Source organism: Chiloscyllium plagiosum, chromosome 24 (genome assembly GCF_004010195.1).
Source record: "Chiloscyllium plagiosum isolate BGI_BamShark_2017 chromosome 24, ASM401019v2, whole genome shotgun sequence".
NCBI lineage: Eukaryota > Metazoa > Chordata > Chondrichthyes > Orectolobiformes > Hemiscylliidae > Chiloscyllium > Chiloscyllium plagiosum.
Window position 1 is genome coordinate 11,737,077 of NC_057733.1, and position 15,128 is coordinate 11,752,204.

The following is a 15,128-nucleotide window of genomic DNA, read 5'->3' on the forward strand; positions in this document are numbered from 1 at the left end:
GGCAATGTATCTTGAGACAACAAACAGGCAAGATTCACAAAGCAACTTGCTGACAACAGTGTATTTAATTTTCTCTTCTCTCTGAGTAAGAGAGCCATGACCTGCCTTTAAACTTACCCCCAGAAATGCTCCATAAATCACGTCTTCAACAGAAGATATAATTCACATTCCCTATCTTATCCCTGCTTCCAGTGGAGTATAAATTGCTGTTCTCTTTGAGATTTGGTGGTTCTTTGTTCATAGAATCCCTACACTGGGGAAAAAGGCCATTTGGCCCAATAAGTACACACTGACCCTCTGAAGAGTAACACACCCAGACCCATTCCTCTACCCTGTTATTTTACATTTACCCCTGACTAATGCACCCAGCCTGCACATCCCTGAACACTATGGGCATTTAGCATTTTTAGACTGTAGGAGGAAACCAGAGCACCCGGAGGAAACCCATGCAGATGCAGGGAGAATGTGCAAACTCCACACAGACAGTCACCCAAAGCTGGAATCAAACCCAGGCCCCTGGCAATGTGACCCAACAGTGTTAACCATTGAGCCACCATGCAGGCCTTACAATTTTGTCCAGATAAATGCAAGATGAAAATATACAAAACCTAGAGGGAACAGGATTAAGCCACTGAGTGCTTTGAGCTTGTTTGCCATTCAATAAAGTCACAGCTGCTCTGGCTCTAACCTCAACTCCATATTCCTGAATACCTCTGATAACGTTTCATTTTCTTGGTCCAATAACATGTCTACTTTCAGCAAGAATCAGATTATGCTGAAACTTCTGCAGAAATGCTCCAAAATTCGATATCAGTGAACTGACTGCTTTTATGAGATTGACTGATTGTAGAATTGATGACAATGAAAGACAGCTATAAAACTTGTCTGTGCGCACTAGTGTAAACTGTACTCATACTGAGCATGTCTTAGCAAGAGGTAAGGCAACCACAGATTTCTCCATTAGTCATGCTATGTCCCACTTCTCAGTGCCTGCCCACTATTCCTTGCAACTCAGATTTACATTCGCTATCTGAAGTACCAGCAGATCAGGAAATGTCCTGGCTCCACATACGCGACAGTATCCCAGCATCTCAAATTTTCTTTCCAGAGGTCAATTGTTTGCAAAGCTCAAGCTCATCCTTCTTAAACAGAGTTAAGGCTCTGTTTCTGACACTCTTCAGTGATCCTGAACTTCGAGTCCAGCTTTTCAAAGACAGTAAAGAAGATTAAACATCCAGCCTTTGCCCCTCAAGCAGGAGATGGCCTCGTGGTATTTTCACTAAACTATTAATCCAGAGTTCCAGTTAATGTTTGGGGGACCTGGGTTCAGATCCCACCATGGCAGATGATGGAATTTTACTTCAATTGTAATCTGGAAATAGAGTCTAATGATGACTATGAAACCATTGTCAATTGTCAGGAAAACACATCTTATTCACTAATGTCCTTTAGGGAAGGAAATCTGCCATCGTTTCCTGGTCTGGCCTACGTGTGACTGCAGACCCACGTGTGATTGACTCTTAACTGCCCTCTGGGAAGTCAGGAATGGACAATAAATGCTGGCCCAGCCAGTGATGCCCACATCCTGTGGATGAATAAAAGGTGTCCTCACCCTCCCTGAAGTCCCAATGTGCCTTAACCCAAAATCATGCCATCTCTGAGCATCTCCCCCTACCACCTCACATACTTACACCAAAGGACCCTTGTATCCTCATTGCCACCCTCTGGTTCTTTACCCATTCCAGTGCAGCCTCGTACTATCCATGTCAACCTGTGATCTTCCCCCTTAACCGCCATTACCAACTTACACCACTTCACTCAACCTTTGATCCTTTGGATCCTTCATCCCCTACCAATGCTCATGGCCCCTCATGCACTCCTCGCCAATCTACCCAATTCTATGGCCCTTTATAGTGCCATCCAAACTTAGGGCTAACACGTGCACCCTACCCAACATTTCCCCACATTTAAGACTTTATAAGCACTCCGAGCTTTCAAACAAACTGTGAACTGACCGACATCCCAATATAGTAATATTAAGTCATGAAATTACCAATCCATTAATGATTATGGCTTTCGGCCACAGACAGAGAGAACTAGCAAGCTGATTTTTCTTTTAAACAATAAGGAGCTTTCTCAACAATTAAAAGGCCATAATATTTAATAAAGGTCCCATAAAATCTTGGCCGTTTCAGTGAGTGTAGCCTCTTTTTATGCACATTCAGGCCTATGTTGAACTAACTCAAAGGCATTTGACTTTTCCTTGAGGGTAACTTATATTTTCCAAAGGTAACTTTAACATCTCCCAAATGTATCCCTTATTCAAAATAATATCCTAAAAGGGAAAAGCCAAGCACCCTCTGGGTTAGTTTAACATTAACATGCATAAAAAGTGGATTAACTCATTGAAACAGTCAAGCATTCAAGATTAGTGTCAAGTTGTCAAGTTATTTAAATCTTCTGGTCTTTCAATTTTTGAGTAACCTTCTCAAGTTTAAAGAAAAATGCATGCTATTTTACTCTACCTATCAACCTAAGTAATCATGAGTAAAGTCATGACCTAACACAGTGTGGTGCCTGTCAATTCAGAATTTCAACTGGTTCTAATGCCTTTAAAGTGGGGAAATGAATACAAATGCTTGTTTTATAAGGAATAAAGTAGTTGAGGAAAAAAATTTAGTGAAGGGGTTTTTATGAATGATCATTCATTTGAAACAGTTCATAAGTCAATATACACACTTAGAACTTTGTCTTATTTCATCTCTACATTGGTCCTGAGGTCTACCACGGCAGATACAAGGTGAGTTAGAATGGCGGGTATAAGGGCATAATGTGGTTGGAGGGGTGCTCAAGTTAACATAAATTGGCATGATGCCATAAAGAGCCATTGGTTTAGATAGACAAGCATAGCTCAACAGAGCTCTGGCAGCTTCATGTGAAAAGTCTAAACCCATGTAACATTTTCAGGACATTCCCCTAGTGAAAACTGGATCTGACTGACTTGATTTTAGCATGTGCAGTTTCCTCCATGAACCATAGATCTGCAAATTACACACCACCCTCCTTCGCCCCCATTGAAAACGATATGTGCCAGTTTCAGGTGTAAGATTTCTGGCATTGAAATACAATGCTATTTTCACTAAAGCCAGAGACCCTCTCCATCTTTGCCATCTCCAGACCACAGCAAGGGGAAGTTTTGCTTGCAGCAAATGTTCTTTGTTTGTAATAGGTACCAAACATCTGAGCAAATGCAGATGTACATTGAGTGCAAGGCATTTGGTCAGTGGGGTGTTAGGTGAATGGGAAAGAAGCCATTTCTTTGTTTGTGGTCAGAGAAGGCCTGATCTACCCCCTGCTCCTATGTTCTATGGATATGTAAAATTGACAGACAGGAAAGGAGTAGTTGGTACATCAAGTCTGCTTCCCTCTGCATGATTACCGCAGCAGTAGGCTGGATACATCCCAACATCTAGCCTCCACCAACCCTTCTCTCATAGCCAAGTAATATCCTGGAAAATCAAGGATAAATTCCCTGAAAATATGCTGTAGAAATTTTTGCATCCTTTAGCAAGGAACACTCCTCCCAGGAGTTGGGTCTTCTTTAAAATCTTCATACTGTAATGTCGTCTGTTTATCTATCATAGAATCCCTATAGTGTGAAAGCAGGCCATTTAGCCCATCAAGTCTACGCTTAATCCCCACAGAGCATCCCACCCTGAACCACACCTCCCCACCCCCCCACCTCTGACCCTGTAACCCTGCATTTCCCATGGCTAATCCACCTAGCCTACACATCCCTGGACACTATGGGCAATTTAGCATGGCCAACCTACCTAACTTGCACATCTTTGGATTGTGGGAGGAATCCAGAGCACCCGAAGGAAACCCATGCAGAGAATGTACAAATTCCACAGAGAGAGTCGCCTGAGGTTGGAATTGATCCCAGGTCCTTGGTGTTTTAAGATGTCAGTGCTAACCACTGACTAACTGTGCTGCCAGGCCTCCTGTCTAAAGTCTACAAATTCCTAAAGTTCAACCTTGGTGTCTCCAATCTACTTCACTGCAGTGTCCTTCCATGCAGGAAGCACAGGAATGGTCTACAGATATTGCCTGGATAACGGTCGTTGGATGACAGTCTCAAATTCTACTGCAGTCTGGCGGGATCATTCTGAATGTTCTGAAGACAGCCAGGTGGTCCTGCAGCAGGTAAACCACCAGGATGCTTGTAAATTTTGTTCATTTTGTAAATTGCAAATATTGCCACAGCAATGCTTGGTTTTATCAGTCATCTTGAAACAAAGATTTTTCGATGTACAGACTCCAGACAGTGTTATTGGTTAGTTCAGGAGAACCATATTCCAGAAAGGTACAGAAAATCTATCATTCCATTTGGCCTTTATTCTACCAAAACATTTGAAAATGTTAACTTTGCACTAGCATCTATATTCAAACAACCAGTGGAGTCTTAGGCATATTAGCTTTAATTTTTAAAATAATGTTCAGATTTGTTCCTAGTCTCTCTCATGAAGTTATTGACTCATCGTATAAAAGTTCTAATGCTGTACTGTTTTGTATATGCTTCTGTCATTGTACTGTTCCTTCACAATGTTGTTCATTGGGTCTTAGCAAATAAAAAAGGCATTAGAAGCTTGGAACTCACTTCCAAAAATGGCCACTATTATTGAATCCATTGTTCATTTTAAAACTGAGATTTGTCAACCTTTGCTATCCAAATATATTAAAGCAATGCTTGCCAAACTATTTTCCAACGTGATCCTATTTTAATACTTGAACACTTATATGATCTCATATGCCAATAAAAACAATACAGCTACAAAGCAGCATACTAAGTAAATAATCATTAAGATTTGATCTCCTGGTTAAAAAAGACTTGTGTGATAAATTGTACATATTGACCATGACCTACAACTGGCAACTTGGAAAGATAATGAAGCAGACTTAGGAATAGACAAATGAACCTATATTAACAGCCGAGCAGAAAAGCAGAGAGAGAAACAAAACATGAACTGATAACAGCAAGGGCACTGCAAAATTCTCTGCCACTTTCTCTAAACTTCCAAAAGTACTTATAATGTCAACCATTTATTGAAAAGTCAGATCCATAAATTTTGCCACTGCTGCACAGTCTGAGTCAACCAGTAAACAACAAAACAAAAGTGAGGACTGCAGATGCTGGAAACTAGAGTCTAGATTAGAGTGGTGCTGGAAAAATACAGCAGGTCAGGCAGCATCCGAGGAGGAAGAAAATCGACGTTTCGGGCAAAAGCTCTTCATCAGTAAACAACTGGTCTGAGATTTGAAATTTAATGCCTCAAAGATTCAAAGGACATTTCATGTAACCTATTCCTCCTATCCAGACCAGATATTTTCTCTTTTTACAACTTATTATCTGTGTTCATGTATGTGTTTGATGTCCCATTGTAATTATTTTCATGGAGTTGGTATAATAAAACTTCCTTTTCTTTCACACAAGAAATCCTTGTAATTGGCTCATTAATTTTGATCTAGTTAATTATATTTTAATTGTAGCTGCATGGTAAATAAAAAGCATTGACTTTCGGCAAGGAGGTTAGGAGAAGGGGAGCTGAAAATGTGTTGCTGGAAAAGCGCAGCAGGTCAGGCAGCATCCGAGGAGCAGGAGAATCGACGTTTCGGGAATGAGCCCTTCTTCATTTTCAGCTCTGATCTCCAGCATCTGCAGTCCTCGCTTTCACCTTAGGAGAAGGGGAGCCAACTTCCTTTGCAGAATTGGTTGTAACACTAACATGGCAGAGATTGGGGATGTCTGTTAATGTTTGAAGTTTCTGGAGTTTACTGAACAGATGTACATTGTTGTGCTAATCAACAACATCTTGATTAGTAAGTACTTTGAATAACATTTTATATGTGTCACATTATATAATGAAAAGAAGTATCTGACGTCAAGAGAAGGTATTAAATTGCATACATATGATGAGTGTAATTTTCTGATAGGTGTTTATGAAACAGGACTTATTTGTGTCCTCAGTATTCTTCAAAATATCATAAAATGATAGGTTTTTGATGCATGCTGCAGGAAGGCAGATTCCTTACCACCGTAGATTTATCTTAAAATTACTCAGGATATCTTCATAAGAACAATGTCTTGATTTCCCTCATCTTCTCTCTCACTCTTTTTGACTGATTTGTGCAAGGCATTTTTGTGTCACACAAATGCTCGCCAAGGCCATACTCAACCAGAGACAGGCTAACCACCTGTCCTTGCTTTTCAGTGGCATTACCATTCCTCAGTTCCCAACTATCAACAGTCTGGAGATGTCATCTTTGACCAGAAACTGAACTGGGCCCAAATTTAAATACCATGTGTACTCAAGCAGGCTAGAGTTTGGGTATTGTGTAGATTCCTCACAGTCACAACCTCAACCACTGAGAAGAACAAGGGCAGCAGTTTCATTGAAAAAGATCCACTTGTAAGTTCTCTTCCATCTATCACACCATCCTGACTATGATATATTTTTTGTGGCTTTTTCACTGTCACACTTTGAAAATGCTGGAACTTCCCATGTAACAGCATTGTAGGAATATCTTTAATGCAAAGACTGCAGTAACTCAAGCATGGAGCTGAGCAACATGTTCTGAGCAACACATTGGAGTGATAAGTGCAATTTTTTTTTCCCGGGTGACTGAAAATTAATGTAAAAGTTTGAGTGTCGGCTCTTCACCTCAATTTCTCAATAAACAATTTGAGGGAAAGGTGTACTCTTCCGAAAGTAGGAAGTTGTATTTGTTGTAGCCAATTATTCAGAAAAGGGAAGCACAGCTCATATTGTTCTTAATAATGCCACATTGTTGTTTTACTTTGTTGTATCTTTGCAGGAAAATCAACATGGTTCACTGAAAGCTCTGCAATTGATCTACACTGTGGGTTACTCATTCTCGTTGGCTTCACTCTCGTTGGCTGTGCTGATATTGCTCTGGCTTAGGTTTGTTGTCTGCTCATGTTAAACACTCCTAATTTACAGCTGGAATTAGTCATATTTAATATTATTCTAGCTTTATTGTCCTACCCTATTGACCCAATTTTGTGAAACAAGGCAAGGGCATTCTGAAATCTTTGAACAGCATAAATGACCAGTATTGTGTGAGAACCCTTGCATCAACTTTAAGGGTATTAAATGGTCATTGGATAGACCTATGGCTAAAAATGGAATAGTGTAGGTTAGATTAGATTCCCTTCAGTGTGGAAACAGGTCCTTCAGCCGAACAAGTCCACACAGACCCTCCGAAGAGCAATCCACCCAGACCCATTTCCGTCTGGCTAATGCAGCTAACACTATGGCCAATTTAGCATGGCCAATTCACCTGACCTGAACATCTTTGGACTGTGGGACGAAACCGGAGTACCCGAAAGAAACCCACACAGGCACGGGGAGAATGTGCAAACTCCACACAGACAGTCACCCAAGGCTGGAATTGAACCTGGGTCCCTGGTGCTGGATAGGCTTCAGACTGGTTTCACAGGTCAGTGCAATATCGAGGGCTGAAGGGGCTGTACTGCACTGTAATGTTCTATGTTCTAACTGGTGATGTAAATCTCCCACCAAACAAAATGAAAAAACTGTGGGTGCTGAAAATCAGAAACAAACATAGAAATTGCTGGGAAAGCTCAGCAGATCTGGTAGCAGCTGTGGAGAGAAAGCAGAGTTAACATTTCTCGTTCTGTGACCCTCATTAGAACAGTCTCTTCTGTCTAACATAACAATAATACCATTTCTTTCTTAATGGTTTACTGTACAAAGGAAGTAATTAATTGTTTGCATGCTGAAAAGGTCCACATGAAAAGATAACAGAGATGACCATGAGGGAAAATGAGGATATGGCAAAAAACCAAAACTTCTTTCTGAGAATGGGATAAAACTCCATTTGTGTAACAACGTAGTTACATAGCTGCTGGTCTGGATAATATTGCTCATGTGATTGTAATTCACATATACTGATAATGTGCTATGTAGCACACATGGAGTAGCATGAAAAGGGGGGTGTTATGTATAATTTATCAACATGAATTGGGAACCTAAAATCTCTTTTCCAAAAATGACATCTCTGTTCTTAATGAGCGCATAAAATACTCATTGTGATGACCAAATCAGAAATAGATTTGATATGCAAAAACTATGTACCTCTTTGGTGAAATAACACAAACCCAATCCCATTTTGCTGCTCCCTCCTCTATGTTGCTCTGGTTTAAATATTGATCTATTTGAATATTTCATATTAAGTAGTAATTTAATGGCAAAGCATTCTGTTCATCTGCTCTACCTTTCTGAAATCAATGACAATCCATTTCACGCTTACCAAAGCCTCTACTCTTCCTTTTGAAAGAATTGGCTATTTTCTTCACTTTCGGCTGCCTGTGAGGCATCTTAAAAAAAAACTCTTCTTCTGAAAGTCCACACATGTGGAATCTACTGAATCTCTTTCATATATCCAGTTTCTTCCACAAATTGCACCAAATTTATCAAGCCAATCTCTGTTGGCTGCCACTTATTATCTCCAAAGCTCACTGTTTTGCTCTTTACTTAATGATTTTTTGCAGTTTGCCGCAACCAAATTATGCTTCTGACACTTTTCTAACAAAAATGTTAGATTAGTTAACCTTTGAGTCTCATTCAGAAGGATTGAAAATTGTGACCATTGGTTCTGTTAGCTCCCCTCTGCCCTCCATTAACAGGATTGTGTTAATGCCACCAGCATCCAATGACATCTTGGCTAATGATTTTAGACAATTCCCTTTACACAGTGACCTCCAAAAATGATTACAAGTCCATCTTCCTCATCCAACTTCACTTGTATAAATCGATGTTAAATACCTATCTGCCACTGGTTCTGTACTCACAAATAGATTGCCCATTCATCATCATTTAATTATCCCTTTTCATTGTTGTATGCTAATGAAAACATACACTTTTATTTTTGGTTCTCTGTTGGCCATTTCCTTCTTCACTTTTCATTATGTTAAGCTCATTTTTACCCATGGCACTATTTTCTATATTCCTCACAACTTTATTATTTCAAACATCACGTTTTTGTTTCACTTAATTTTAATGTCCTAATTCATCTTTGAAGCTCTCGTCTTTGAGGCCTTCCCTTTTTATCTAGTAGGTATCTATTTTACAATCTACAAGCTCATGTTAAGTATTTTCCGCTGTTGATTCGTTATCTACGTTTGATACTTTCTGTCATTAGTTTGAGGTAGATTGCATCTTACCTCTTCAATCTTTGACTTTACCCAGTCAATGCCCTAACCTTTGAGTCTTCCTTGAACATTACGTCTCTTCACTGGTCCTTCTAATCCTTAAAAGCTATTTCTTATAGCTTTAGCAATATTCCGGAACCAAATTATGCTTCTGTCACTTTTTGAGGTGAGGCATGGAGGGTGTTATTGCTGGACAATTAATCCAGAGATGCAGGTAATGTTCTGGGAGCTGGGTTTGAATGGTAGAATTTGAGTTCAATAAAAATCTGGTTTTAAAAGTGTAATAACGGCCGAGTGGTATCATCGCTGAACTGTTAATCCATGGACCCAGAAAATGTTCAAGGGATCCGGGTTTGAGTCCTGCAGCAGCAGATGGAATTTGAATTCAATAAGTGTCTGGAAACAAGAGTCTAATGTTGACCATGTCAATTATCCAGAAGAACCTATGTGGTTTACGAAGATGCTTTCAGGGAGGAAACTGCTGTCCATACTTGGTCTGTGACTCCAGACTCAGCAATGTGGCTGACTCTCAAGAGCCGTCAGGGCAATTAGGGATGGGTAATGAGTGCTGGCCCCTGCAATGATGCCCACATCCTCTGAATGATTTTAAAGAACCCCCTGGACTATATAAAATAATAGATATTTTCCTTGATGAGCATAAAATATTTTATCCAGGAAAATCCACATATGGGTTCGCACTGGATTCAAGTCAAACTCCCCACTCCTCTCCCCAAAAAAACCTGTTTACGCCAGACTTTCATTAAGGCTTGTGTTTTGAGGAAGTGAAATAGTTCCAAATATGTTCTAATAACAGAAAGTTTGAACTGTACAGAGCTTTAGCTTTGACAATTATGTACAACAGCGACCACAGCCAACATCTTACTCTATATGTCTATGTTAATGAACCTACTAGTGTTACAGCACAACAGTAAAATTTGGAACAAGACATTGGAAGAATTTTCATGAGAATGTTTGTTTTTCCCATCTGTATTGAAGCTTCAATTTTATCCAGATTTTATGAAGTTGAAAGAAAGTTCTGGTAGCTGTATTTGGTTTATCCACCCTGTTTTTTTTGTAGGAAGCTGCATTGTACTCGAAACTACATCCATATGAATTTATTTGCTTCCTTTATTTTGCGAGCATTGGCTGTCCTCGTTAAAGACATGTTCCTGAATAGTACGTACTACAAACGCCCGGTTGATGAAATAGGATGGAAGTCATTTTTTGACACCAAGGTAAGTTTGATATCCTTTATCTCCTGTGACAGAGCTTTAAACCATCTTAGAGCAAATATATCACTGTCATGAGTGTATGTCTCTCCTTTGTTGTAAGCAACACATCTCTTCGTCTCTTCCTGTCTATTTCTCCTTTCTTTTCACTTGTATAATTACCAAACTAATCCAAGTGAATTTGAAATGAATGATTCTACAACCAATGAGTTCTGGATGTAGGTTTGCTCACTGAGCTGGAAGGTTCACATTCAGACATTTTGTCACCATACTAAGTAACATCTTTAGTGAGCCTCCGGACGAAGCACTGCTGATGTTTCCTGCTTTCTACTTATATGGTTGGGTTTCTTTGGGTTGGTGATGTCATTTCCTGTGGTGACATCATTTCTGTTCTTTTTTTCAGGGGTGGTAAATGGGGTCCAAGTCAATTTGTTAGTTGATAGACTTCCGATTGGAATGCCATGCTTCTAGGAATTCTCGTGCATGTGTCTGTTTGGCTTGTCCTAGGATGGATGTGTTGTCCCTGTTGAAGTGGTGTCCTTCCTCATCTCTATGTAAAGATACTAGTGAGAGAGGGTTATGTTGTTTAGCAGCTAGTTGATGTTCATGTATACTGGTGACCAATTTCCTGCCTGTTTATCCAATGTAGTGTTTGTTACAGTTCTTGCAGGTATTTTGTAAATGACATTAGTTTTGCTTGTTGTCTTTATCGGGTCTTTCAAGTTCAATAGGTGCCATTTTAGTGTGTTGGTGGGTTTGTGGGCTACCATGATGCCAATGGGTCTGAGTAGTCTGGCAGTCATTTCCAAGATGTCTTGGATGTAGGGGAGAGTGACTAGGGTTTCTGGATGTGTTTTGTCTGCTTGTTTGGGTTTGTTACTGAGAAATCGGTGGACTATGTTCATTAGGTTCATCACCATAGGAAATGACATCACCAACCCAAAGAAACCCAAACAGATAAACAGAAAGCAAAAAATATCATCAGTGCTTCATCCAGAGGCTCACTGAAGATGTTACTTAGTATGCTGACGAAATCTCTGAAAATGAACCTTCCAGCTCAGCGAGCAAACCTACATCCAGAATCTCAACCGGAGCTACAAATCTTCTCAAAACTCACTAACAATGAATGAGTGATATTTGGATCTCGTGATTGATCTTAGCACAGGAAATGGTTATTTGGAGAATACTATTTTCCCCAAGACAAGGTTATGTGATGGCTGAATCATTTGGATATACTTACTGTTGCACCCCATTAGATATGCTTAAAATGTTTATTGCTATAGGTTTTCCATATGGCCTTGCTATGTATTGTAAACAAGATACAATTATGGTACCGTTATGATATAGAATCATAAAATCTCTACAATGTGGATACAGGCCATTTGGCCCAACAAGTTCAAAGAGAAACCCACCCAGACCCATTCTCCTACCTATTACTCAACTGACCTGCACATTTTTGGACTGTGAGAGGAAACTGAAGCATCTGGAGGAAACACAGGCAGACACGGGGAGAACGTGCAAACTTCACACACAGTCGCCCAAGGCAGGAATCGAACTCTGGTCCCTGGAGCTGTGAGGCAGCAATGCTAACCACTGAGCCACCATGCCGTGAACCATGAGAATCCAAATGTTTCACTACTTTGTGGTTAATAATGGGAAGATATATTCCATTCTTCAAGAACTCTTTTGTGTTATTAATTCAGTGAGTGAGGGCTTCTCTGACTGGTCCAGCACACAATGCTATTAAAGAGGGAGTTCCAGGATTCTAACGCAGTGACAAAGACTAAAACACTTAGTAGAAGACTCATGCCACTCCATCCACTCCACCCAAGAATTCCTGAAGACCATCAAAGACACTAAGATAGAAGAGGATGAAATAATGGTCTCCTTTGATGTAACAGCCCTATTCACATTCATCAACATCAACCTGGCCAAGGAAACACTGACTGCACTATTAGAAGAACAAAAGACACATACACCAAACACCACCAACTTCATCAGCAAGAACAATATCATCAAGCTAGTGGACCTATGCCTTACCACCCACTTCACCTTCAACAACAAAACCTACAGACAAACCAATAGAACACCCATAGGATCTCCGATATCAGAGTTCTTAGCAAAGGCAGTAATGCAGAGACTCAAACAGCTCTGCCAATCATCCAACCCAAACTTTGGGTACGTTACATGGATGACACCTTTGTTATCACTAAATCAAACAAATTAGAGGAAACCTTCAAGACCATCAACAACGCCCTTCCTGGCATAAAATTCACTAAAGAGGAGGAAAACAACAATAAACAACCATTCTGAGATATCACAGTAGAATGAACAGCCAATGGGGAACTTCAAACCAGCGTCTACAGGAAAACAAAACATACGGATGAAATAATGAATACAGAAGCAATCATCCCAACGCCCACAAATGAAGCTGCAATAAAAATTATTTGAATGAGCCACCACACATTACAACACAGAGGACCTACACAGAGCAGAGGAAATTCACTTATGCAGTGTTTTCAAAAACAACTGGTATCCAATTAAAACAGTCCACCGATTTCTCAGCAACAAACCCAAACAAGCAGACAAAACACATCCGGAAACCTTAGCCACTCTCCCCTACATCAAAGACATCTTGGAAATGACTGCCAGACGATTCAGACCCATTGGCATCATGGTAGCCCACAAACCCACCAACACACTAAAACGGCAGCTAATGATCTTGAAAGACCCTATACAGACAACAAGCAAAACTAATGTCATTTCCAAAATACCTTGCAAGAACTGTAACAACCACTATATTGGACAAACAGGCAGAAAACTAGCCACCAGGATACATGAACATCAATTAGCCACAAAGAGACATGACTCACTCTCACTAGTATCTTTACATAGAGACGAGGAAGGACACCACTTCGACTGGGACAACACATCCATCCTAGGACAAGCCAAACAGAGACACGCACGAGAATTCCTAGAAGTATGGCATTCCAACCAGAAGTCTATCAACAAACACATTAACTTGGATCCCATTTACCATCCCCTGAGAAAAAGAGCAGGAAATGACCTCACTTCCAGAAATGACATCATCAACCCAATGAAACCTAAATAAAAAGCAGGCCATTCCACCAGTGCTTCATTGGAGGCTCACTGACGTAACCCAGTATGGTGACGAAACATCTGAAAATGAACCTTCCAGCTCAGCAAGCGAACTTACATCCAGTATATTTCCAACTCAGGATGGTGAGTGGCTTTGAGAGCAAATGACAGGTGGTACTGTCCCCATGCACTATTCATCTAGGTGGTGATGGCTGTAGGTTTGGAAGGTGTTGTCTAAGAACTCTTCGTGAATGTCTGCAATGCGTGTAGTAGATGGTACACACTATCGTTACTATACATCAGTGGTAGAGGGACTGAATGCTTATGGAGGTGATATCAACCAAGTGGGTTGCTTTGGTCAGGATAATGTTGAACTTCTTGAATGTTGAAGGGACTGCACCCATCCAGGCAAGAGGGACAATTCGATCACACTCCTGACTTGTGCCTAAAAGGTCATTATCAAAGTTTGAGGGAATCAGGAATTGATTTACTCAGTACATTTGTTAAAACAAACCAGGACAACATGATGGCTCAGTGGTTAGCAGGGCTGCTTCACAGCACCAGGGACCTGGGTTCAATACCAACCTCTGGTGACTGTCTGTGTGGAGTTTGTGCATTCTCCCTGTGTCTGCATGGGTTTTCTCCAAGTGCTCTGGTTTCTTCCCACAGTCCACAAATGTGTAGGCGATGTGGATTGGCTATGTTAAATTGCTCATAGTGTCCAGGGATGTGTAGGTTAGGTGGACTAGCCATGGGAAATGTAGGGTTACAGGGATAGGATGGGTTTGGGTGAGATGCTCTTCAGATGGTCTGAGTGTACTTGATGGGCTGAGTGGCCTGCTTCCACACTGTAGAGATTCTATGAAAGCATTAAAGAGCAGAGTAATGTTGTTCATAAGAGCCCTGCAAGTTGCTATCCATTTAGATCAAGCAATCTATATAAACTATGTTAAAAATCACACAACACAAGGTTATAGTCCAACAGGTTTAATTGGAAGCACACTAGCTTTCGGAGCGACGCTCCTTCATCAGGTAATTGTGGAGGGCTCGATCGTAACACAGAATTTACAGCAAAAATTTGCAGTGTGATGTAACTGAAATTATACATTGAAGAATTGGTTGTCTGTTAAGCCTTTCATCTTTTAGAATACAGTGATAGTTTCACTTCTTTCATGTGTAAATCACAAAGCCCTTTTTTTAAAGTTGCATTCTCAGGTTAGCTGTTACCAATGGTGATAGCTAGACAATGTGTTGAAGGTGTTAGCCCCCTGTGTTCTCTGTCTATGACCTGATGTTTAGATTGATTCCAATCTAAAAAGTGAAATAACAGAGTTTTACATAAATTCATTCAGTTTTTGAGCTCAGAGTTCGACATGAATCTATGTGGTTTTTGAGCAAAGTGCAATGTAACTCTGAAAGTACCAAAAAAATTCACCACACACAATATATATGTGTGCATGTGGGTCACCCGAAGGTCCGAGGCTGAATGTCCTGGACCACTGAAGTGTTCCCCAACTGGGAGGGAACCCTCCTGTCTGTTGATT

At 40.4% G+C, this 15,128-nt stretch overlaps 1 protein-coding gene across 1 annotated transcript in view; it reads left to right on the forward strand.

The window, feature by feature from the left end:
• Positions 1-15,128, forward strand: part of LOC122561916 (glucagon-like peptide 2 receptor) — a 73,073-nt gene that overhangs the window by 25,318 nt on the left and 32,627 nt on the right. The window contains exons 4-6 of the mRNA XM_043714242.1: positions 4,082-4,206; positions 6,877-6,983; positions 10,335-10,491. Coding sequence (XP_043570177.1) covers positions 4,082-4,206; positions 6,877-6,983; positions 10,335-10,491 — 389 coding nt within the window. The remainder of the gene's footprint in view (positions 1-4,081; positions 4,207-6,876; positions 6,984-10,334; positions 10,492-15,128) is intronic.